This window comes from Asterias rubens, chromosome 16 (assembly GCF_902459465.1).
Source record: "Asterias rubens chromosome 16, eAstRub1.3, whole genome shotgun sequence".
In the NCBI taxonomy this organism is placed as follows: Eukaryota; Metazoa; Echinodermata; class Asteroidea; order Forcipulatida; family Asteriidae; genus Asterias; species Asterias rubens.
The window spans coordinates 4904605-4931111 of record NC_047077.1 but is presented as its reverse complement, the minus strand read 5'-3'; the positions used below and the strand labels follow the sequence as shown (position 1 = coordinate 4931111).

The window sequence follows — 26507 nt, the reverse complement described above, 5'->3', positions numbered from 1 at the left end:
GACTACACTACCCTCTGAGAAGCTGAGGACGCTCAAGGACAAAAACGATCTTGTTGCTTCTTTGCTACCGAATAGACGGGTCATCTGAGAGAAGAAATTCATGTTTCTTAGGGTCACTTTGGTGTTTAAACTCCTTTTCTTTTCATTACCCATGCAATATTATTTTCAGCCTAACGACAATTTTTTTTACTCGCCATTAATAATTTGTCATCAATAAAAGTCAACGGTTGTATGGCTTCTGACTGGCACCCCGAACAAAGATATTGACAAAATAGGGACACCGCCAATATAGGGCTAGATAGCTCAGTTGGTAGAGCGCCGGCACGTTAATCCGGAGGTCGTTGGTTCGAATCCCACTCTAGTCAATTCTTTGTTCAACCCCAAAATCAATAAAAGTCAATTTACAAATATCAATGTTTTCTGATAGACAGTACAGATATTAATGGATAGTATTTTTTGTATGGTCGTGTTTCCGAAGCGAAATCAGACTGTTTAAAAACTGTTTCAGAACATAACGAAATGTATTGTTTTAACAAGACTCTGACAAAATAAAAAGAATATTTTACCTCTGTAATAAACTTGGAAGCCATCTCTTTAAATGCACTGCTCTGTTGGTTTGTCAGTCCAGAGGTGAATGGCAAGTTTATTGTTACCCCACCAATCTTTAAGGTCGGCGTTTCTAAAACAAAATATAAATAAATAAAATATTTCATTGCTTGTTGGTTGTTTTTTGTAGAGCAGCGCCATGAGCGCTGCTTGTGTCGGACACTGGCACTATAAAAGTTTCCATTGTTATAAATCTCGGCTCAGATGTTTCTTTTAATATTGGACCCTGCCTTGTTGTCAGTTAGTGATTTTCGCTTTGCTTATGGTAAGCGGCATTTAAGAAACTGAGCCCAAAAACCAATTCGTAAGCTACTCACAGTTTTTCTTTTAAAATTGGGTCCAAGTAAAAATATACCTATATTCGAAATCCTACTCACCTGTGCATGAACCATCACTGTTTGCAATAAAGCCATCATAGTCTCTACACTGGCAAGCATAACCAACTACGCTATCATCTGGAACGCAATACTTCCCAATCTCAGTCGTGCATAAGCTTGGGGTTTCCAAGCAAGGATTAAGTGCTGAAATGAAACAAGAAACAATATGCAGTTTGAACTGAATGCATTTATTACACAAAGAATTTCATTTGGTGCTTAGATGGAGTCTTGGTGTATCCCTCCCCCCCCCCCCCAAAGATTCTTCATTGTGAACTTGGAATTCCCACCCCGCAGATGTGTCGACAGGGTCTACCACAACTTCATAATCTACCTTATTTTTTTTTTTTAATCTTTCTTAAAGCAAACAAGAATAAAAAAAAATTAAGAGCTTGAGAATTCACAGTCCTATCTGAACTGAATAAAAAGCAATTTAAGCTAATGTAGTGCAGTTGTCATATTGTGTCGAGGACAGGGCAGCAGAGGGCAGCAGAGGGCGCTGTGTTGTGTAAAACTATTCTTAGTATGCCAGTCGGCATAGGGAACAATGAAAATGTAGTGTACACTCTACTGAAAAATAAATCAAGAAATTTAGACATCACATATTCTCTAGGGGACTTTAGTGGGGTACTTATGTACAAGTATAGAAACATTGAGGATGTAAACCACCCTCTGCCCCCATATCAGCTTTGAAGTTTATATGAACAGTTATTACTCCACAGATTAGATCATCATTCTTACCCTCGCAGGTTTCTCCAGTGTAATCCTCTGGACAGACACATTCACAGAAGTCAGGATCCAATGTTCCTCCATTTGAGCAGCTGGAGATTGTTAATGAACACTCTGAAAATAAAAGAAAAATTATCATCAGGTGCTGCCTCATGTCTTGTTGACAGTAAATATAGAAAAGACCCAGCCGTAATTTCAGCCAACTGCGCAAGTCATCTGTACATTCCTCAATAATAATATCAAAGTCTTATCCAACTTGAACTTTGACCTTCAGACTGGGCATAAGGCCTAGTATCTAACTAGTCTCTTAATTAAATTTTGAGAATCCTTTTGGATACAGTACTCATTCAATAGTTGAGCTGAGATAGTTTAAAATCAATCTAACCGATTACGCTGACGACGAAGAAACAAGAAGCCCCGTTGCCTGACTCATCACTAGCAGTATATGTTACAAAGGTGTTGCCCACGTTGAAGACTGAATTCGGTTCATAGGTCGAGGTGACCTCAGGGGTGACCCCAGAGTTGTCTGTGACCGTCGGTAACGTCCAGTCTACAGTTGCAGTCGTCCCACCGTTCTCAGCGTAGGTTGTGATTTCAGTCGGGCAGAAGGTAAAGAAAGGGCTGATGTAGTCTACATCACCAGATATGTAAATAGATGAGCAAAAATACATCGATGTAACAATGAATGTAAGGAAATCGCAATAGTTCTGCCCAAACAGTATCTAAATTATAAGATTGGAGTGATTACTGACAAAGAAAACACAGATCATGGATTTAAAGATATTTTATTAGATGTTCAAATCCACACAGCCTGATTTAAAGTAGAATTCGAATTGTGAGTGCTGTTCTCCTAGCCCATCTGGAAATATCTTTTATATTGACATGTATTTTCGAAATGGCTGAATAAATAATAATAATAAAAATAATAATAATAATAATAACAAAGGCACACTTTAAAAACTCATAATTATAGCCTTTACCTTTTCAGCTCTACAGGCAGTACAGAAAGAAAATATGGACAACAAAACTTTGAAATAAATATTAAAAAATTTAAATTTCAATACTTCTTGAAACAAATTTCATTGTAATTTTTTACTGATAGATTATTATCATAAAAGTTTTATTTTGACAAATTTTAGGACTTATGAAAGAGCCATAGAGTAATATATAAGAACTAGATGGCGCACTGGTGATGTTGCTTGCACAAACAAGACGGGACCACAAGGAGACACGCGCGCCATTATGTACGCGCGTTAAAAACGAAATTCATGTTGGAGTTTGTGTTTATTGAACTTTATACGCGATGCTATTGTGTCAACTTACAAAATGGCCGCACAAACACACACTGTGGGATGCCTGTTTTGTTACCTTAGAAAATGGCTGCCTGCAACCATGCTGGGTCATGTACATGTATATAGGCCAGTGCGCCCTCTACTTCTAAAATATAACTCTATGGAAAGAGCACACCATACTTTATTCAAGATGCAATGACCCCATTTTGACCTTGTTTCGAACCAGGCATATTGACTGGAAGATGTGCAAATTGGACGTTAAAAAGGGGCGTTAAAATGCAAATATAATAATCCCAGCCATTTCAACCACTTAATACGTCTCTTGAGAACAAAGCCAGCTGCATTCAAATTTTATTTTGCACCAGGCTTGAAAGGCTATATATGGGAGAATTTAAGGAGTGAAATCTTCAAAAAAATATTCATTGACCAACAATAAGGTGGCTGACAAATGACTACCCTGATCGGGAGTACCAACTCAAGAGAAGTCTCCCCTTATAGGGTTACATATTACCTGGTGTCACATCAACATCAAAGGAGCAGATGGCCTCGTTTCCAGCTGTGTCAGTGAACACGTAGGTGACAGTTGTGCTTCCAGCGCTGAAGGCAGTAGATGGAGCATGAGATCTGGAGACATCTACTACTTGTCCATCGTTATCCGTTGCAGTGGGCTCAACCCATGATACAATAGCTCCTTGTGTTGACAGTACACCTGAGGCCCCAGAGGGACAGCCACTGATGACGGGTATGGTGGTGTCAGCGCCACCAGTGCCTGTGACCAATGTACACAGAAAATAGCTTTCAATTTCACAAACAAGAAAACAAACCTTCTGCACAATTGGAAAGAAGTTCGCCCAAGGAAGATGACAGAATCATCATGAGGCAAATCACAAAGGGGCACAAACATACTGACAATTATGAGGTAGGGAGAAATATGACAACTTTAAAATAAAGTTTGATTAGAAGCAGCAGTTGGTTGCAAACTGTATGGAAGACGCCTTAAAAGTTGTGGCTGGACGTGTACTGAAAGACCCAATTTAAGTCTTTAATATTTGAAACATGACACCATCAAACAATTATATTTTTGACAAGAATTGCACTTGAGGGGTATCAGACATAGTGACATTTTACTTAATTTTACGCCGAGGCTGGAGACTTGCAAATTATCCATTTAAACAGGGACTTTATCTTTTTGAAAATGGAAGGTTACCCTCTTTTAAAAATCAGCAAATTATTGGAAACAATTGGTTTTTACCTTCAACTACAAGAGCTGATGAGTCAATGGGGTAGTCGGTTGAACCATCTGAAATTGTACCCTCTGCCAATGCATCCATGATATCTGTTATTCTTGGTAGAGTTGAACCACTGGGGAATGATGCTGACATTTCAGCGACTACACTGCCCTCTGAGAAGCTGAGGACGCTCAAGGACAAAAAGGATCTTGTTGCTTCTTTGCTACCGAATAGACGGGTCATCTGAGAGAAGAAATTCATGTTTCTTAGGGTCACTTTGGTGTTTAAACTCCTTTTCTTTTCATTACCCATGCAATATTATTTTCAGCCTAACGAAAATTTTTTTACTCGCCATTAATAATTTGTCATCAATGAAAGTCAACGGTTATATGGCTTCTGACTGGCACCCCGAACAAAGATATTGACAAAATAGGGACACCGCCAATATAGGGCTAGATAGCTCAGTTGGTAGAGCGCCGGCACGTTAATCCGGAGGTCGTTGGTTCGAATCCCACTCTAGTCAATTCTTTGTTCAACCCCAAAATCAATAAAAGTCAATTTACAAATATCAATGTTTTCTGATAGACAGTACAGATATTAATGACTAGTATTTTTTTGTATGGTCGTGTTTCTGAAGCAAAATTAGACTGTTTAAAAACTGTTACAGAACATAATAAAACAAGACCCTGACAAAAAAAGAAGAATATTTTACCTCTGTAATAAACTTGGAAGCCATCTCTTTAAATGCACTGCTCTGTTGGTTTGTCAGTCCAGAGGTGAATGGCAAGTTTATTGTTACCCCACCAATCTTTAAGGTCGGCGTTTCTAAAACAAAATATAAATAAATAAAATAATTCATTGCTTGTTGGTTGTTTTTTGTAGAGCAGCGCCATGAGCGCTGCTTGTGCCGGACACTGGCACTATAAAAGTTTCCATTGTTATAAATCTCGGCTCAGATGTTTCTTTTAATATTGGACCCTGCCTTGTTGTCAGTTAGTGATTTTCGCTTTGCTTATGGTAAGCGGCATTTAAGAAACTGAGCCCAAAAACCAATTCGTAAGCTACTCACAGTTTTTCTTTTAAAATTGGGTCCAAGTAAAAAAATACCTATATTCGAAATCCTACTCACCTGTGCATGAACCATCACTGTTTGCAATAAAGCCATCATAGTCTCTACACTGGCAAGCATAACCAACTACGCTATCATCTGGAACGCAATACTTCCCAATCTCAGTTGTGCATAAGCTTGGGGTTTCCAAGCAAGGATTAAGTGCTGAAATGATATAAGAAACAATATGCAGTTTGAACTGAATGCATTTATTACACAAAGAATTTCATTTGGTGCTTAGATGGAGTCTTGGTGTAATCCCCCCCCCCCCTAAAGATTCTTCATTGTGAACTCCGCAGATGTGTCGACAGGGTCTACCACAACTTCATAAACTGTTTTATTTTTTAAATAAGTTTCTCAGCGCAAACAAGAAGAACAAAATTAAGAGCTTGAGAATTCACAGTCCTATCTGAACTGAATAAAAAACAATTTTAAGCTAATGTAGTGCAGTTGTCATATTGTGTCGAGGACAGGGCAGCAGAGGGCAGCAGAGGGCAGCAGAGGGCAGCAGAGGGCAGCAGAGGGCAGCAGAGGGCAGCAGAGGGCAGCAGAGGGCAGCAGAGGGCAGCAGAGGGTAGCAGAGGGTGCTGTGTTGTGTAAAACTATTCGCAGTATGCCAGTCGGCATAGGGAACAATGAAAATGTAGTATTCGCTCTACAGAAAACTACCAGTAAATCAAGACATTTAGACATCACAAATTCTCTAGGGGACTTTAGGGGGGTACTTATGTACAAGAGGAAAGTGTTTAAGTATAGATACATTGCGGATGTAAACCACCCTCTGCCCCCATATCAGCTTTAAAGTTTATATGAACAGTTTTTACTCCACAGATTAGATCATCATTCTTACCCTCGCAGGTTTCTCCAGTGTAATCCTCTGGACAGACACATTCACAGAAGTCAGGATCTAATGTTCCTCCATTTGAGCAGCTGGAGATCGTTAATGAACACTCTGACAGAAAAATAAAACCATCATCATCAGGTGCTGCCTCATTTCTTGTTGATAGTAAATATAGAAAAGACCCAGCCGTAATTTCAGCCAACTGCGCAAGTCATCTGTACATTCCTCAATAATAATATCAAAGTCTTATCCAACTTGAACTTTGACCTTCAGACTGGGCATAAGGCCTAGTATCTAACTAGTCTCCTAATTAAATTTTGAGAATCCTTTTGGATACAGTACTCATTCAATAGTTGAGCTGAGATAGTTTAAAATCAATCTAACCGATTACGCTGACGACGAAGAAACAAGAAGCCCCGTTGCCTGACTCATCACTAGCAGTATATGTTACAAAGGTGTTGCCCACGTTGAAGACTGAATTCGGTTCATAGGTCGAGGTGACCTCAGGGGTGACCCCAGAGTTGTCTGTGACCGTCGGTAACGTCCAGTCTACAGTTGCAGTCGTCCCACCGTTCTCAGCGTAGGTTGTGATTTCAGTCGGGCAGAAGGTAAAGAAAGGGCTGATGTAGTCTACATCACCAGATATGTAAATAGATGAGCAAAAATACATCGATGTAACAATGAATGTAAGGAAATCGCAATAGATCTGCCCAAACAGTATCTAAATTATAAGATTGGAGTGATTACTGACAAAGAAAACACATATCATGGATTTAAAGATATTTTATTAGATGTTCAAATCCACACAGCCTGATTTAAAGAAGAATTCGAATTGTGAGTGCTGTTCTCCTAGCCCATCTGGAAATATCTTTTATATTGACATGTATTGTCGAAATGGCTGAATAAATAATAATAATAAAAATAATAATAATAATAACAAAGGCACACTTTAAAAACTCATATAGCCTTCACATTTTCAGCTCTACAGGCAGTACGGAAAGAAAATATGGACAACAAAACTTTGAAATAAATATTAAAAAATTTAAATTTCAATATTTCTTGAAACAAATTCCATTGTAAGTTTTTACTGATAGATTATTATCACAAAAGTTTTATTTTGACAAATTGTAGGACTTATGAAAGAGCCATAGAGTAATATATAAGAACTATATGGCGCACTGGTGATGTTGCTTGCAAAAACAAGACTGGACCACAAGGAGACAAGCGCGCCATTATGTACGCTTTCGTTAAAAACGTTTATTGAACGCTATACGTGATGCTATTGTGTCAACTTACAAAATGGTCGCACAAACACACACTGTGGGATGCCTGTTTTGTCAACTAAGAAAAATGGCTGCCTGCACGCATGCCGTGTCGCGTATATAGGCCAGTGCGCCCTCTAGTTCTAATTTAGAACTCTATGGAAAGAGCACACCATACTTTATTAAAGATGCAATGACCCCAATTTGACCTTGTTTCGAACCAGACATATTGACTGCAAGATGTTCAAATTGGATGTTAAAAATGGGCGTTAAAATGCAAATATAATAATCCCAGCCATTTCAACCACTTATTACATCTCTTAAGAACAAAGCCAGCTGCATTCAAATTTTATTTTGCACCAGGCTTGAAAGGTTATACATGGGAGAAAATAAGGAGTGAAATCTTCAAAGATATAAATTCATTGACCAACAATAAGGTGGCTGACAAATGGCTACCCTGATGTATGATCGGGAGTACCAACTCAAGAGAAGTCTCCCCTTAAAGGGTTACATATTACCTGGTGTCACATCAACATCAAAGGAGCAGATGGCCTCGTTTCCAGCCGTGTCAGTGAACACGTAGGTAACAGTTGTGCTTCCAACGCTGAAGGCAGTAGATGGAGCATGAGATCTGGAGACATCTACTACTTGTCCATCGTTATCCGTTGCAGTGGGCTCAACCCATGATACAATAGCTCCTTGTGTTGACAGTACACCTGAGGCCCCAGAGGGACAGCCACTGATGACGGGTATGGTGGTGTCAGCGCCACCAGTGCCTGCGACCAATGTAAACAGAAAGTAGCTTTCAATTTCACAATCAGGAATACAAATCTTCTGCACAATTGGAAAGAAGTTCGCCCAAGGAAGATGACAGAATCATCATGAGGCAAATCACAAAGGGGCACAAACATACTGACAATTATGAGGTAGGGAGAAATATGACAACTTTAAAATAAAGTTTGATTAGAAGCAGCAGTTGGTTGCAAACTGTATGGAAGACGCCTTAAAAGTTGTGGCTGGACGTGTACTGAAAGACCCAATTTAAGTCTTTAATATTTGAAACATGACACCATCAAACAATTATATTTTTGACAAGAATTGCACTTGAGGAGTATCAGACACAGTGACATTTTACTTAATTTTACCCCGAGGCTGGAGACTTGCAAATTATCCATTTAAACAGGGACTTTATCTTTTTGAAAATGGAAGGTTACCCTCTTTAAAAATCAGCAAATTATTGGAAACAATTGGTTTTTACCTTCAACTACAAGAGCTGATGAGTCAATGGGGTAGTCGGTGGAACCATCTGAAATTGTACCCTCTGCCAATGCATCCATGATATCTGTTATTCTTGGTAGAGTTGAACCACTGGGGAATGATGCTGACATTTCAGCGACTACACTACCCTCTGAGAAGCTGAGGACGCTCAAGGACAAAAAGGATCTTGTTGCTTCTTTGCTACCGAATAGACGGGTCATCTGAGAGAAGAAATTCATGTTTCTTAGGGTCACTTTGGTGTTTAAACTCCTTTTCTTTTCATTACCCATGCAATATTATTTTCAGCCTAACGACAATTTTTTTTACTCGCCATTAATAATTTGTCATCAATAAAAGTCAACGGTTGTATGGCTTCTGACTGGCACCCCGAACAAAGATATTGACAAAATAGGGACACCGCCAATATAGGGCTAGATAGCTCAGTTGGTAGAGCGCCGGCACGTTAATCCGGAGGTCGTTGGTTCGAATCCCACTCTAGTCAATTCTTTGTTCAACCCCAAAATCAATAAAAGTCAATTTACAAATATCAATGTTTTCTGATAGACAGTACAGATATTAATGGATAGTATTTTTTGTATGGTCGTGTTTCCGAAGCGAAATCAGACTGTTTAAAAACTGTTTCAGAACATAACAAAATGTATTGTTTTAACAAGACGCTGACAAAATAAAAAGAATATTTTACCTCTGTAATAAACTTGGAAGCCATCTCTTTAAATGCACTGCTCTGTTGGTTTGTCAGTCCAGAGGTGAATGGCAAGTTTATTGTTACCCCACCAATCTTTAAGGTCGGCGTTTCTAAAACAAAATATAAATAAATAAAATAATTCATTGCTTGTTGGTTGTTTTTTGTAGAGCAGCGCCATGAGCGCTGCTTGTGCCGGACACCGGCACTATAAAAGTTTCCATTGTTATAAATCTCGGCTCAGATGTTTCTTTTAATATTGGACCCTGCCTTGTTGTCAGTTAGTGATTTTCGCTTTGCTTATGGTAAGCGGCATTTAAGAAACTGAGCCCAAAAACCAATTCGTAAGCTACTCACAGTTTTTCTTTTAAAATTGGGTCCAAGTAAAAAAATACCTATATTCGAAATCCTACTCACCTGTGCATGAACCATCACTGTTTGCAATAAAGCCATCATAGTCCCTACACTGGCAAGCGTAACCAGCTACGCTATCATCTGGAACGCAATACTTCCCAATCTCCGTCGTGCATAAGCTTGGGGTTTCCAAGCAAGGATTAGGTGCTGAAATGAAACAAGAAACAATATGCAGTTTGAACTGAATGCATTTATTACACAAAGAATTTCATTTGGTGCTAAGATGGAGTCTTGGTGTAATCCCCCCCCCCCCCCTAAAGATTCTTCATTGTGAACTTCGCAGATGTGTCATCAGGGTCTACCACAACTTCATAAACTGTTTTATTTTTTTAAATAAGTTTCTCAGCGCAAACAAGAAGAACAAAATTAAGAGCTTGAGAATTCACAGTCCTATCTGAACTGAATAAAAAACAATTTTAAGCTAATGTAGTGCAGTTGTCATATTGTGTCGAGGACAGGGCAGCAGAGGGCAGCAGAGGGCAGCAGAGGGCAGCAGAGGGCGCTGTGTTGTGTAAAACTATTCTTAGTATGCCAGTCGGCATAGGGAACAATGAAAATGTAGTATACACTCTACTGAAAAATAAATCAAGAAATTTAGACATCACATATTCTCTAGGGGACTTTAGTGGGGTACTTATGTACATGTACAAGTATAGAAACATTGAGGATGTAAACCACCCTCTGCCCCCATATCAGCTTTAAAGTTTATATGAACAGTTATTACTCCACAGATTAGATCATCATTCTTACCCTCGCAGGTTTCTCCAGTGTAATCCTCTGGACAGACACATTCACAGAAGTCAGGATCTAATGTTCCTCCATTTGAGCAGCTGGAGATCGTTAATGAACACTCTGACAGAAAAATAAAACCATCATCATCAGGTGCTGCCTCATTTCTTGTTGACAGTAAATATAGAAAAGACCCTGCCATAATTTCAGCCAACTGCGCAAGTCATCTGTACATTCCTCAATAATAATATCAAAGTCTTATCCAACTTGAACTTTGACCTTCAGACTGGGCATAAGGCCTAGTATCTAACTAGTCTCCTAATTAAATTTTGAGAATCCTTTTGGATACAGTACTCATTCAATAGTTGAGCTGAGATAGTTTAAAATCAATCTAACCGATTACGCTGACGACGAAGACACAAGAAGCCCCGTTGCCTGACTCATCACTAGCAGTATATGTTACAAAGGTGTTGCCCACGTTGAAGACTGAATTCGGTTCATAGGTCGAGGTGACCTCAGGGGTGACCCCAGAGTTGTCTGTGACCGTCGGTAACGTCCAGTCTACAGTTGCAGTCGTCCCACCGTTCTCAGCGTAGGTTGTGATTTCAGTCGGGCAGAAGGTAAAGAAAGGGCTGATGTAGTCTACATCACCAGATATGTAAATAGATGAGCAAAAATACATCGATGTAACAATGAATGTAAGGAAATCGCAATAGTTCTGCCCAAACAGTATCTAAATTATAAGATTGGAGTGATTACTGACAAAGAAAACACATATCATGGATTTAAAGATATTTTATTAGATGTTCAAATCCACACAGCCTGATTTAAAGTAGAATTCGAATTGTGAGTGCTGTTCTCCTAGCCCATCTGGAAATATCTTTTATATTGACATGTATTGTCGAAATGGCTGAATAAATAATAATAATAAAAATACACAATGTAATAATAATAATAATAACAAAGGCACACTTTAAAAACTCATATAGCCTTCACATTTTCAGCTCTACAGGCAGTACGGAAAGAAAATATGGACAACAAAACTTTGAAATAAATATTAAAAAATTTAAATTTCAATATTTCTTGAAAAAAATTCCATTGTAAGTTTTTACTGATAGATTATTATCACAAAAGTTTTATTTTGACAAATTGTAGGACTTATGAAAGAGCCATAGAGTAATATATAAGAACTAGATGGCGCACTGGTGATGTTGCTTGCAAAAACAAGACTGGACCACAAGGAGACACGCGCGCCATTATGTACGCTTTCGTTAAAAACGTTTATTGAACGCTATACGTGATGCTATTGTGTCAACTTACAAAATGGTCGCACAAACACACACTGTGGGATGCCTGTTTTGTCAACTAAGAAAAATGGCTGCCTGCACGCATGCCGGGTCGCGTATATAGACCAGTGCGCCCTCTAGTTCTAATTTAGAACTCTATGGAAAGAGCACACCATACTTTATTAAAGATGCAATGACCCCAATTTGACCTTGTTTCGAACCAGACATATTGACTGCAAGATGTTCAAATTGGATGTTAAAAATGGGCGTTAAAATGCAAATATAATAATCCCAGCCATTTCAACCACTTATTACATCTCTTAAGAACAAAGCCAGCTGCATTCAAATTTTATTTTGCACCAGGCTTGAAAGGTTATATATGGGAGAAAATAAGGAGTGAAATCTTCAAAATAATATTCATTGACCAACAATAAGGTGGCTGACAAATGGCTACCCTGATGTATGATCGGGAGTACCAACTCAAGAGAAGTCTCCCCTTAAAGGGTTACATATTACCTGGTGTCACATCAACATCAAAGGAGCAGATGGCCTCATTTCCAGCCGTGTCAGTGAACACGTAGGTAACAGTTGTGCTTCCAACGCTGAAGGCAGTAGATGGAGCATGAGATCTGGAGACATCTACTACTTGTCCATCGTTATCCGTTGCAGTGGGCTCAACCCATGATACAATAGCTCCTTGTGTTGACAGTACACCTGAGGCCCCAGAGGGACAGCCACTGATGACGGGTATGGTGGTGTCAGCGCCACCAGTGCCTGCGACCAATGTACACAGAAAATAGCTTTCAATTTCACAATCAGGAATACAAATCTTCTGCACAATTGGAAAGAAGTTCGCCCAAGGAAGATGACAGAATCATCATGAGGCAAATCACAAAGGGGCACAAACATACTGACAATTATGAGGTAGGGAGAAATATGACAACTTTAAAATAAAGTTTGATTAGAAGCAGCAGTTGGTTGCAAACTGTATGGAAGACGCCTTAAAAGTTGTGGCTGGACGTGTACTGAAAGACCCAATTTAAGTCTTTAATATTTGAAACATGACACCATCAAACAATTATATTTTTGACAAGAATTGCACTTGAGGAGTATCAGACACAGTGACATTTTACTTAATTTTACGCCGAGGCTGGAGACTTGCAAGTTATCCATTTAAACAGGGACTTTATCTTTTTGAAAATGGAAGGTTACCCTCTTTTAAAAATCAGCAAATTATTGGAAACAATTGGTTTTTACCTTCAACTACAAGAGCTGATGAGTCAATGGGGTAGTCGGTTGAACCATCTGAAATTGTACCCTCTGCCAATGCATCCATGATATCTGTTATTCTTGGTAGAGTTGAACCACTGGGGAATGATGCTGACATTTCAGCGACTACACTGCCCTCTGAGAAGCTGAGGACGCTCAAGGACAAAAAGGATCTTGTTGCTTCTTTGCTACCGAATAGACGGGTCATCTGAGAGAAGAAATTCATGTTTCTTAGGGTCACTTTGGTGTTTAAACTCCTTTTCTTTTCATTACCCATGCAATATTATTTTCAGCCTAACGACAATTTTTTTACTCGCCATTAATAATTTGTCATCAATAAAAGTCAACGGTTGTATGGCTTCTGACTGGCACCCCGAACAAAGATATTGACAAAATAGGGACACCGCCAATATAGGGCTAGATAGCTCAGTTGGTAGAGCGCCGGCACGTTAATCTGGTGGTCGTTGGTTAGAATCCCACTCTAGTCAATTCTTTGTTCAACCCCAAAATCAATAAAAGTCAATTTACAAATATCAATGTTTTCTGATAGACAGTAGATATTAATGGATAGTATTTTTTGTATGGTCGTGTTTCCGAAGCGAAATCAGACTGTTTAAAAACTGTTTCAGAACATAACAAAATGTATTGTTTTAACAAGACGCTGACAAAATAAAAAGAATATTTTACCTCTGTAATAAACTTGGAAGCCATCTCTTTAAATGCACTGCTCTGTTGGTTTGTCAGTCCAGAGGTGAATGGCAAGTTTATTGTTACCCCACCAATCTTTAAGGTCGGCGTTTCTAAAACAAAATATAAATAAATAAAATAATTCATTGCTTGTTGGTTGTTTTTTGTAGAGCAGCGCCATGAGCGCTGCTTGTGCCGGACACCGGCACTATAAAAGTTTCCATTGTTATAAATCTCGGCTCAGATGTTTCTTTTAATATTGGACCCTGCCTTGTTGTCAGTTAGTGATTTTCGCTTTGCTTATGGTAAGCGGCATTTAAGAAACTGAGCCCAAAAACCAATTCGTAAGCTACTCACAGTTTTTCTTTTAAAATTGGGTCCAAGTAAAAAAATACCTATATTCGAAATCCTACTCACCTGTGCATGAACCATCACTGTTTGCAATAAAGCCATCATAGTCCCTACACTGGCAAGCGTAACCAGCTACGCTATCATCTGGAACGCAATACTTCCCAATCTCCGTCGTGCATAAGCTTGGGGTTTCCAAGCAAGGATTAGGTGCTGAAATGAAACAAGAAACAATATGCAGTTTGAACTGAATGCATTTATTACACAAAGAATTTCATTTGGTGCTAAGATGGAGTCTTGGTGTAATCCCCCCCCCCCCTAAAGATTCTTCATTGTGAACTTCGCAGATGTGTCATCAGGGTCTACCACAACTTCATAAACTGTTTTATTTTTTTAAATAAGTTTCTCAGCGCAAACAAGAACAAAATTAAGAGCTTGAGAATTCACAGTCCTATCTGAACTGAATAAAAAACAATTTTAAGCTAATGTAGTGCAGTTGTCATATTGTGTTGAGGACAGGGCAGCAGAGGGCAGCAGAGGGCAGCAGAGGGCAGCAGAGGGCCCTGTGTTGTGTAAAACTATTCTTAGTATGCCAGTCGGCATAGGGAACAATGAAAATGTAGTATACACTCTACTGAAAAATAAATCAAGAAATTTAGACATCACATATTCTCTAGGGGACTTTAGTGGGGTACTTATGTACATGTACAAGTATAGAAACATTGAGGATGTAAACCACCCTCTGCCCCCATATCAGCTTTAAAGTTTATATGAACAGTTATTACTCCACAGATTAGATCATCATTCTTACCCTCGCAGGTTTCTCCAGTGTAATCCTCTGGACAGACACATTCACAGAAGTCAGGATCTAATGTTCCTCCATTTGAGCAGCTGGAGATCGTTAATGAACACTCTAAACACAAATAAAACCATCATCATCAGGTGCTGCCTCATTTCTTGTTGACAGTAAATATAGAAAAGACCCTGCCATAATTTCAGCCAACTGCGCAAGTCATCTGTACATTCCTCAATAATAATATCAAAGTCTTATCCAACTTGAACTTTGACCTTCAGACTGGGCATAAGGCCTAGTATCTAACTAGTCTCCTAATTAAATTTTGAGAATCCTTTTGGATACAGTACTCATTCAATAGTTGAGCTGAGATAGTTTAAAATCAATCTAACCGATTACGCTGACGACGAAGAAACAAGAAGCCCCGTTGCCTGACTCATCACTAGCAGTATATGTTACAAAGGTGTTGCCCACGTTGAAGACTGAATTCGGTTCATAGGTCGAGGTGACCTCAGGGGTGACCCCAGAGTTGTCTGTGACCGTCGGTAACGTCCAGTCTACAGTTGCAGTCGTCCCACCGTTCTCAGCGTAGGTTGTGATTTCAGTCGGGCAGAAGGTAAAGAAAGGGCTGATGTAGTCTACATCACCAGATATGTAAATAGATGAGCAAAAATACATCGATGTAACAATGAATGTAAGGAAATCGCAATAGTTCTGCCCAAACAGTATCTAAATTATAAGATTGGAGTGATTACTGACAAAGAAAACACAGATCATGGATTTAAAGATATTTTATTAGATGTTCAAAAGCCACACAGCCTGATTTAAAGTAGAATTCGAATTGTGAGTGCTGTTCTCCTAGCCCATCTGGAAATATCTTTTATATTGACATGTATTGTCGAAATGGCTGAATAAATAATAATAATAATAATAAATAATAATAACAAAGGCACACTTTAAAAATTCATATAGCCTTTACATTTTCAGCTCTACAGGCAGTACGGAAAGAAAATATGGACAACAAAACTTTGAAATATATAAAAAAAATTAAATTTCAATATTTCTTTAAACAAATTTCATTGTAAGTTTTTACTGATAGATTATTATCATAAAAGTTTTATTTTGACAAATTGTAGGACTTATGAAAGAGCCATAGAGTAATATATAAGAACTAGATGGCGCACTGGTGATGTTGCTTGCACAAACAAGACGGGACCACAAGGAGACACGCGCGCCATTATGTACGCGCGTTAAAAACGAAATTCATGTTGGAGTTTGTGTTTATTGAACTTTATACGCGATGCTATTGTGTCAACTTACAAAATGGCCGCACAAACACACACTGTGGGATGCCTGTTTTGTCAACTTAGAAAATGGCTGCCTGCAACCATGCTGGGTCGTGTATATAGGCCAGTGCGCCCTCTACTTCTAAAATATAACTCTATGGAAAGAGCACACCATACTTTATTCAAGATGCAATGACCCCATTTTGACCTTGTTTCGAACCAGGCATATTGACTGGAAGATGTGCAAATTGGACGTTAAAAAGGGGCGTTAAAATGCAAATATAATAATCCCAGCCATTTCAACCACTTAATACGTCTCTTGAGAACAAAGCCAGCTGCATTCAAATTTTATTTTGCACCAGGCTTGAAAGGTTATATATGGGAGAAATTAAGGAGTGAAATCTTCAAAATAATATTCATTGACCAACAATAAGGTGGCTGACAAATGGCTACCCTGATCGGGAGTACCAACTCAAGAGAAGTCTCCCCTTATAGGGTTACATATTACCTGGTGTCACATCAACATCAAAGGAGCAGATGGCCTCATTTCCAGCCGTGTCAGTGAACACGTAGGTAACAGTTGTGCTTCCAGCGCTGAAGGTAGTAGATGGAGCATGAGATCTGGAGACATCTACTACTTGTCCATCGTTATCCGTTGCAGTGGGCTCAACCCATGATACAATAGCTCCTTGTGTTGACAGTACACCTGAGGCCCCAGAGGGACAGCCACTGATGACGGGTATGGTGGTGTCAGCGCCACCAGTGCCTGCGACCAATGTAAACAGAAAGTAGCTTTCAATTTCACAATCAGGAATACAAATCTTCTGCACAATTGGAAAGAAGTTCGCCCAAGGAAGATGACAGAATCATCATGAGGCAAATCACAAAGGGGCACAAACATACTGACAATTATGAGGTAGGGAGAAATATGACAACTTTAAAATAAAGTTTGATTGTTAAGAGGCAGCAGTTTGTTGCAAACTGTATGGAAGACGCCTTAAAAGTTGTGGCTGGACGTGAAAGACCCAATTTAAGTCTTTAATATTTGAAACATGACACCATCAAACAATTATATTTTTGACAAGAATTGCACTTGAGGAGTATCAGACACAGTGACATTTTACTTAATTTTACGCCGAGGCTGGAGACTTGCAAATTATCCATTTAAACAGGGACTTTATCTTTTTGAAAATGGAAGGTTACCGTCTTTTAAAAATCAGCAAATTATTGGAAACAATTGGTTTTTACCTTCAACTACAAGAGCTGATGAGTCAATGGGGTAGTCGGTTGAACCATCTGAAATTGTACCCTCTGCCAATGCATCCATGATATCTGTTATTCTTGGTAGAGTTGAACCACTGGGGAATGATGCTGACATTTCAGCGACTACACTACCCTCTGAGAAGCTGAGGACGCTCAAGGACAAAAAGGATCTTGTTGCTTCTTTGCTACCGAATAGACGGGTCATCTGAGAGAAGAAAATCAAGTTTCTTAATGTCACCTTGGTTTAAAAAACTCCTTTTCTTTTCGTTACCGATGCAAGATAATTTTCAGCCAAACGACAATTTGTTTACTCGCCATTAATAATTTGTCATCAATAAAACTCAATTTACAAATATCAATATGTTTTCTGATAGACAGTAGAGACTTTAATGGATAGTAATTTTTGTATGGTCATGTTTCAGAAGCGAAATCAGACTGTTTAAAAACTGTTTCAGAACATAACAAAATATATGGTTTTAACAAGACGCTGACAAAATAAAAAGAATATTTTACCTCGGTAATAAACTTGGAAGCCATCTCTTTAAATGCACTGCTCTGTTGGTTTGTCAGTCCAGAGGTGAATGGCAAGTTTATTGTTACCCCACCAATCTTTAAGGTCGGCGTTTCTAAAACAAAATATAAATAAATAAAATAATTCTTTGCTTGTTGGTTGTTTTTTGTAGAGCAGCGCCATGAGCGCTGCTTGTGCCGGACACCGGCACTATAAAAGTTTCCATTGTTATAAATCTCGGCTCAGATGTTTCTTTTAATATTGGAACCTGCCTTGTTGTCAGTTAGTGATTTTCGCTTTGCTTATGGTAAGCGGCATTTAAGAAACTGAGCCCAAAAACCAATTCATAAGCTACTCACAGTTTTTCTTTTAAAATTGGGTCCAAGTAAAAAAATACCTATATTCGAAATCCTGCTCACCTGTGCATGAACCATCACTGTTTGCAATAAAGCCATCATAGTCTCTACACTGGCAAGCATAACCAACTACGCTATCATCTGGAACGCAATACTTCCCAATCTCAGTCGTGCATAAGCTTGGGGTTTCCAAGCAAGGATTAAGTGCTGAAATGAAACAAGAAACAATATGCAGTTTGAACTGAATGCATTTATTACACAAAGAATTTCATTTGGTGCTTAGATGGAGTCTTGGTGTAATCCCTCCCCCCCCCCCCCCCTAAAGATTCTTCATTGTGAACTTGGAATTCCCACCCCGCAGATGTGTCGACAGGGTCTACCACAACTTCATAATCTACATTTTTTTTTTTTTTCTTTCTCAAAGCAAACAAGAAAACAAAAAATTAAGAGCTTAAGAATTCACAGTCCTACATGTATCTGAACTGAATAAAAAGCAATTTAAGCTAAATGTAGTGCAGTTGTCATATTGTGTCGAGGACAGGGCAGCAGAGGGCAGCAGAGGGCGCTGTGTTGTGTAAAACTATTCTTAGTATGCCAGTCGGCATAGGGAACAATGAAAATGTAGTATTCGCTCTACAGAAAACTACCAGTAAATCAAGACATTTAGACATCACAAATTCTCTAGGGGACTTTAGGGGGGTACTTATGTACAAGAGGAAAGTGTTTAAGTATAGATACATTGCGGATGTAAACCACCCTCTGCCCCCATATCAGCTTTAAAGTTTATATGAACAGTTATTACTCCACAGATTAGATCATCATTCTTACCCTCGCAGGTTTCTCCAGTGTAATCCTCTGGACAGACACATTCACAGAAGTCAGGATCTAATGTTCCTCCATTTGAGCAGCTGGAGATCGTTAATGAACACTCTGAAAATAAAAGAAACATTATCATCAGGTGCTGCCTCATTTCTTGATTACAGTAAAATTAGAAAAGACCCTGCTGTAATTTCAGCCAACTGCGCAAGTCATCTGTACATTTCACAATAATAATATCAAAGTCAGTATCTAACTAGTCTCCTAATTAAGTTTTGAGAATTTTTTTGGATACAGTACTCATTTAATAGTTGAGCTGAGATAGTTTAAAATCAATCTTACCGATAACGCTGACGACGAAGAAACAAGAAGCCACGTTGCCTGACTCATCACTTGCTGTGTATGTTACAAAGGTGTTGCCCACGCTGAAGACTGAATTCGGGTCGTAGGTCGATGTTACCTGAGGGGGGACACCGGAGTCGTCTGTGACCGTCGGTAACGTCCAGTCTACAGTTGCTGTTGTCCCACCATTCTCAGCATAGGTTGTGATCTCAGTCGGGCAGAAGGTAAAGTAAGGGCTGATGTAGTCAACTGTTTATGAAAAAATACATTAATATACAATACTTTGAACTTAAAGCCATTGGACACTTTCAGTAAACAGTGTTGTCCAAAGGCCCACACTTAGTGTATCACAACTGATATATAAAATAACAAACATGTGCAAATTTAGGCTCAAACGGTTATCGGAGTCGGGAGAAAATAACGGGAAAACCCACCCTTGTTTCCGCACGTTTCGCCGTGTCATGACATGTGTTTTCTATAATCCGTAATTCTCATTGTCGAGAATTGAATCTTAATTGTTTTAATGTTTTCTCAAAAACAAAGAGCATTCATGGAACAATATTTCAAGAGAAGTCTTTTACCTTTACCTTCTGTAAACCTTGTAAGTTACTTGTAAATCTGTGAACTTTTTTTTTTTTTTTTTTCTGTTCCGAAAGTGGCTTTAACAAGCTTGCAATAGTTCCGCCCAGTGTTGTAGCCACAGTGGGCGTTGCTGACTCAAGGCCTGCCCAGAACTATCAAATTCCACCCAGTACTCTGAGCAAAATACACTCTGCTGCCCAGCACTCACAGATTTCCCAAGATTGCACTTCAACGATGAAGGCCACATTTCAAAACATGATGATTTGTTGATCTGCAAGACTTTGGTGGATTCAGAGACCACCACCAAAATTGATCTACATGAAGCAACAACAATAATTCCGCCCCAAAAATATCATACTTATAAGACTGAGCTCAATAATACTGACGAAGACAGACTGGTTGATAGATTTGAAGAAACTTTTTTTAGGTGTTCAAATACACATAGCCCGATTTGGCATAGCCCAAAATCCTAATTGTGAGTGCTGTTGTCAGACAACAACGGCATACTTTAAAAACTCACGAAGGGACAATAATATTTATCGTAAAAAATCAATAAAAAAACAATTCTCTCATCTATAAACCTCAAAGTTGTCTAGTTTCTTATGCTAAAAGATGGTGAAGGACAAAAATGCTCAAGAGTCTGCAAGTGCGTTTTCACAAAAAGCCCATTCCTTTTTGTGCGTTAAAGAAACGGCTGGCACAGTGCCAAATATGAGTGTTCTGGCTTTATACGATTTCCAAAGTGCCTAACCCTTTGACCTACAAACGGCCTCAACTTGGTTTTTTTTCTCGTTTTCACGAAGAGCCATCAATTTTTGTGTGTGTATTGCTCTAGCAGGTAAACGCTCCGGCTTTTGCGTTTTCACGAACGGCCAATTCATCTAAACACAATGCGAATCACACAGACCCTGTAATGTTTTGTACAGTTTTCGCAAAGAGACAATATTGTTAATTGAATATTACTCATTAATTAAACCCTAATTATGGACAAAATTGGAAACAGGTATGATTTAGGATCTCTACTTTTTTTGATAAGACTAAATAGCGAAAAAGTCTAGGTACATGATTTCAAAATTAGCATAACGTCAATTTTCAAAATGCAATTTTCTCCAATTCCAACTAACATTGTGACTCAGCTGCAGTGCAGTAGACAAATTGCCCCTTCACGAAATGTAACCTTTAAATTTTAAGCTCTAACAATAGTGAGTCCAGCACTTTTTAGGTTTCTTTTTTGGAACCCCACAAATTTACTATCATTGGAAAGAGAAAGAGAAATACAATGGAGCTAAAACCAGTTATAGTGGTTTTAAAGCCTCAAAATTAGGCGTTTTCTGTCTGTAAGTTTTCACTGATGTTCAACATCCCAAATTGTATATTGGGTGGCCATTTGTATATAGGTTATTATGGTGATTTAAGCCTCCAAAATCGCCCATGAAAATCGCCCATGCGCACATGAAAATCGCCTATGAAATAACTTTCCAGTGTTGCTGAATGTTCAATCAAGCTTTCCAAAAAACATAGTTACATATAGATTTCGTAGACTCCTAATACACGTATTTTCAGGGTTTTTTAAAGAAAAGTTTACCTTTTTGGCCTTTAACAAGCAGGAAAATATACCGCACGCGACAATCGCAAAACTTGGCATGTCACACATCGAAATAAATAGCCCCACTTGTGTGGCCAAGGTTAGCTGAATCCTCAGCTAGTTGGCCACACAAGTCACAACTGGGGCTACAAAAGAAAGAGCAAGGTTTACTCTACAAAATAAGGACATCATCTTTGCAAACCCGGCATAAGCTCGCGAGATCTAGCCTCAAACGCGAATAGGCAGTGGGGTCTTAAATCAACATTCATAAATACCCCAGACAGTTTCTCCACTCCTATTGGTGGAGACTGAGAGCGCGTCAGATGGGTGTGCATAAACCTTTTGTCAATTCACACTGGAGCCCTGTTTATGCACAGTACTGAGCTGGCTTCCGCATGTCGGGCGCGCAAGATTATCACGCGGAACGCGCAAATCATAGCTATCAGTGCGTAATCTAAGTGCGCCCGCGTACACACAACCCAAGCGCCTCGAACAGATTCTTCACAAAGTTTTGGAAAAATATAATTCAAACCTTGAATTTTCAATTGTTAAAGTGTCCATAACTGTTGTTTACGTTTTTTAACAAAAGGCAATTATGAATGGGAATAAAAGAGTAGTGACTCGTTCTTCAATTCAATGTCCATTTAAAACCTTGCAGGGTCGTTGCCGTGCGATAAAGGCACTCGCCGAACACGGCCGCCGACCCTGCCGGCTTTAAACGTAAATTGAAGAACTCGTCGCTACCCTTTTCTTCCCTTAATGATCAAGATGGCCGCGCTCAGAAGTTGACCACATCGCTAAATAATTAAGTGGTTCTGAATTGATCAAGCAGTTTTTTCCAGAAATATTTCACCACATAAACGAGTCCCAATAAATTATAATAGCATAGGACAAAAAAACATCACGGATGAAAAGATAAATCCTTCATCTACTTAAATATTGGGAAAAATTGTACGACCTCGCCACGAAAAAAAAAAATCAGTGGAATTGGAATTAATAATTAGGGCGGATAAGTTGGTGGTGGCGACGTGCTAAATATTTTCCATGGAATACCTAGCCCAGCCAGGTGGCACTGACTGACGTCCTACCAGGGCTAATGGAATGCCTATCTGTCATACTGACAACAAAACTTTTAAAATTGTCTTAAATTTTCACCTGGAACGGACTCTCATGCACTGGAAATGAACATACGTTAAACTGTACAAATCAAGATCCAACCTCAACCTCAGGAAGTTCTGGTTTACCCAGAGAGTGGTCAACTACTGGAACATTCTCCCTCGAAAAGCAATTGAAGCTTCAAGTGTGAACATTTTCAGGGGACATGTGGATAAATTCCTAAAGAACGTCGGGGGGCTCTACATAACTTAGCTTATCTACTAAGCTGTCTGCCCCAGTAACCAGAACCACCGTCTCCTCCCCAGTTGTGTGATGGCGTCGGTGGATTCAAGTAAGTTCAAGTAAGTTCACGTAGACACTCTGCCCTTTGACAGCGGTCAGCTGGTACCATGGTGCTGTCAACACATAGCGCACGTGGGGCTGCCATCTTCGAAAACACTATAATATTATTCTCCTTCTATCTTGTAGTTCATGAAACAACAAGTTGATTATGTAACTTGTAGTTCGCGGTCTTGAGAAGTCTGTACGGAGTCCCTAAGTGGACAATAGTTTAATACATGTGTATGACTGCAAAAAAAATAAAAAATCAGGAACGTTTTTGAGGATGCGACAATTTTGTTTGTTTGTTGATTTGGTTGTGTGTTTGTTGTGGTGTTGCTTGTTTGTTGATTTGGTTGTGTGTTTTTTGTATGGGTGTTGTTGTTGTTGTTGATGTTTTATTTTTATTTATTTTTTATTTTATTTTTTTTTTGGGGGGGGGGTTTGCTTGATTGTGTGCCAAGTCTGTTTTGTATAACGTGTTCTTCAGTTTACTTGAATTTTATATGTATAGCTAGCCTACCATGGAGGTAGAAATAGACCTCCATGAGCCTACTTCGTTTTCTTATAATCTGTAATTGTAGTTTTAACTTGTTCGTTTATTTGTTTACATAATTAGTTTCTAGTTTTTTTTTAATGATATCTTTAAGCCATGCATAATGGCGTAACTTTTTCCCTACACTAACCAAAGTTTTGTCCGCATGAATAATTCCTGAATCTAAGAAGAATCACGGCACTCATGCGGTCTAATTTGTACTGTGGCCGATAACTTGCTAATTCCTTGTGTGTCTGTGAAGATGGACACTAACAGGAACAGCAAATGGTGTTCCTGTCAAAGGGCCCATGTTCGGGTTGCTATCTAGGCTGTTTTCACTGTTGTAAATTTCTGAACTAATTGTAGGTCTACTTTTTGGTTTTAGAATTTGTTTACTTTTTGGGTTTCGTTTTGGGTTCTTTTTTCGGAGAGTGGGGGTGTCACACAAATTTAAGTTATCCACCTTTTGCTTATGTTTATACTTTAAACTCTTCTCTAAAACTCAAATCAGCTTCCGTTTCTAGAGTAGTGCCCGATTCCCTGCGAAGGCGAATGTGAAGCAAATTAATTTTGACGTCATTATGGCCGTTTTCGCAGCGACTGTTTCACAAGAGTTGCCCACAGTCAAGTGACACGAATTATTCATTGCGAATACTTTGTGACGTCAATATCTGATTTCCCCTCACATCAGACTGCGTAAATTAATTTTCTTATGATGCTAGTTTTGTTTGTGAGGAAGATCATTGGACTGCAGCCAGCTACGATTGATCCGGATGCACACGGTGATTTCAAAAAACAACCGGTGAAACAGAGACAAAGTAACTTGAATCAAAACGCGGCCAAATAATATTTGTCTCACCTGCCATTAGGCCACTACACAAAATGAGCTAAAGGCGCGATCACCATTCTTAATTCAAGAATACTACAGGTGTTTAAGTTACCGATAAAGCTTTAGTTTGAAGTATCGTTAAATAAAGTAATAAAATTCATTTTAAAGAAACCCACATCAAACCCTTCAACACGTTAACGAGGTATTTTTAAGAATTCCGGATAGCCATTAACATAATATGATCAAGCTTACCAGGATTTTTGTATATAAAAAAAAAAGTCTATCCACATTGCATTCCTAATGTTTTTTACAAAACATACACGTGAACATAATTAACTTAAGTAGGATTTGAAACTTTGCATGGTGGAAATAAGATATAGAAGAGTAACCGGAACGGTTCTTTTCAGAACCACCCCAACTCATTTAGAGATTGTTATTACATGGGGTTACCGCAAACTCTTCTATAACATAATTAACTTGTTATAATACATCATGTAATACACGTGCAAGTATTCCGCTGGACGCCACCAATTTATCCGCACTAAAATTAGGTCAAAGTATACGGGAGATAACTTTAACCAACTTAACCAACAAGAAGCCTTATAGGGTTAACCGATTATCATCAGGTGTGTCAAAGAAAATTAAATTAAAAAACGTAGATAATAATTGTTTTCAAAACATACTCTGAGCATTAACGTGACATGTGCTTGACATCAAAACTAGCAGGAGTGTGCCAATGATGACAGTGGGATGTTCCATCTCGAAAATTACCAGATTCGTGGCTTTTCCGGGAGTGTCAAACTTGGGCCGACAGCCTGTAGACCCCCTGTACGTCCAGTCCCTAACACCGTCTAACAATCGGGTGCATGCAGTCGCCATTCGACGTCCCCCAGACCAACCGATCAAGGACGAACAGTCAATTCGCGGACCTAAATCCCATTGAAAATCACAATGCCACACTTCTTCTTTCACCCAATTGTCGCCACATCTTTCTCAAAACCTTACCTCGCAATCGATTATTATGTAACTATTCACTGTAAATGTATGGTTGGGTGACTAAAGTCGCATTGATTGATTACAGACCAGAGCCCAAAGAGCATTTTTTGTCTGACGAACCCAATACCGATATCCAAGGACGGGAACATTTTTATAATGTATAAAAACTTCATATGGGCAATGGCCTCCTTTGCTGCAGCAATGCTCTTTTCTGTTATTGGTATAGCCAAGCTACACACTTCATACTGTTAGTACTACTCTCCCCTTCGCTGTCTTACCTGATTGAATCATGGAGGAATAATTAATTGACTGTGCATTTTGTTTAACTTTTTTTATTTTTTATGAATACTTATGTTTGTTCTTACGATTTTCTTGCTGTCCCCTTCCCAAACCGTCAACTCTGTTATAACGAGACTATTATTAAACGTTTAGAAATTCAATGCAGAATAAACAACACTTTTATAAGAAGGCCCGCCTCCATGGTAGAAGAGAAGTGAGTGAAAGATGACATACTTGTGATGTAGGTTGACAGTTTCTGGAACGTGTGTTTTTTGTCAAATAAATAACCTCGATTTTACAAAGCAATTATAATACACATCGCAAGACAAATTGTCAGTATTATCATAGTGATTTGCATTGTGACATCACACTTTACTTTTAGCAACCACGATTGACTTGCAAGTAAGATCAATCTGTAGCTCTTTGTGTAATCGACCCCTGTTCACACTTCGGCCTTCATTGAGGGAAGCTCTGATTTGTACAGAGATCCGCAGTGTTTTTAGTCCTTGATTTGCGATCCTGTCACCGGTAGAGGGCGCTACATCGAAAGTTTTGGAGGTTGACTGGGACCACAGACATAAGTCTGTGACTGAGACCGATGGGGAAGCCTATGATAAAAACAAATCTGGATCGTTTTGGGGATCCATGTGTTCGTGTGATCTCCATGTGTTAATTAGGGAATAACAGTGCGAGTACCCGGTCTTCACTGCGTGGTAATGACCGGGTTGGTGGCTGGCGCTGTTAACGGACCGAGCCGGAGGTCCGT

At 39.0% G+C, this 26507-nt stretch overlaps 1 protein-coding gene and 2 non-coding genes across 3 annotated transcripts in view; 2 read left to right on the top strand and 1 right to left on the bottom strand.

Annotated features, from left to right (window-relative positions):
* Positions 1 to 25230, bottom strand: part of LOC117301049 (hyalin-like) — a 26554-nt gene extending 1324 nt beyond the window's left edge. The window contains exons 1-30 of the mRNA XM_033784933.1: positions 25150 to 25230; positions 19502 to 19750; positions 19172 to 19273; positions 18407 to 18550; positions 17990 to 18102; positions 17462 to 17681; positions 16722 to 16979; positions 15320 to 15565; positions 14946 to 15047; positions 14204 to 14347; positions 13787 to 13899; positions 13088 to 13307; positions 12347 to 12604; positions 10941 to 11186; positions 10566 to 10667; positions 9819 to 9962; positions 9402 to 9514; positions 8700 to 8919; positions 7960 to 8217; positions 6564 to 6809; positions 6189 to 6290; positions 5360 to 5503; positions 4943 to 5055; positions 4254 to 4473; positions 3513 to 3770; positions 2095 to 2340; positions 1722 to 1823; positions 984 to 1127; positions 567 to 679; positions 7 to 84 (exon numbers count right to left, since the gene is read on the bottom strand). Of these exons, the coding sequence (XP_033640824.1) occupies positions 7 to 84; positions 567 to 679; positions 984 to 1127; positions 1722 to 1823; positions 2095 to 2340; positions 3513 to 3770; positions 4254 to 4473; positions 4943 to 5055; positions 5360 to 5503; positions 6189 to 6290; positions 6564 to 6809; positions 7960 to 8217; positions 8700 to 8919; positions 9402 to 9514; positions 9819 to 9962; positions 10566 to 10667; positions 10941 to 11186; positions 12347 to 12604; positions 13088 to 13307; positions 13787 to 13899; positions 14204 to 14347; positions 14946 to 15047; positions 15320 to 15565; positions 16722 to 16979; positions 17462 to 17681; positions 17990 to 18102; positions 18407 to 18550; positions 19172 to 19273; positions 19502 to 19750; positions 25150 to 25225 (5094 nt within the window). The 5' untranslated portion in view covers positions 25226 to 25230. The remainder of the gene's footprint in view (positions 1 to 6; positions 85 to 566; positions 680 to 983; positions 1128 to 1721; positions 1824 to 2094; positions 2341 to 3512; positions 3771 to 4253; positions 4474 to 4942; positions 5056 to 5359; positions 5504 to 6188; positions 6291 to 6563; positions 6810 to 7959; positions 8218 to 8699; positions 8920 to 9401; positions 9515 to 9818; positions 9963 to 10565; positions 10668 to 10940; positions 11187 to 12346; positions 12605 to 13087; positions 13308 to 13786; positions 13900 to 14203; positions 14348 to 14945; positions 15048 to 15319; positions 15566 to 16721; positions 16980 to 17461; positions 17682 to 17989; positions 18103 to 18406; positions 18551 to 19171; positions 19274 to 19501; positions 19751 to 25149) is intronic.
* Trnan-guu lies at positions 4681 to 4753 on the top strand. The gene has a single exon. It is a non-coding gene; the product is annotated as a tRNA-Asn (tRNA).
* Positions 9128 to 9200, top strand: Trnan-guu. The gene has a single exon. It is a non-coding gene; the product is annotated as a tRNA-Asn (tRNA).
* Positions 25231 to 26507: the final 1277 nt, after the last annotated feature.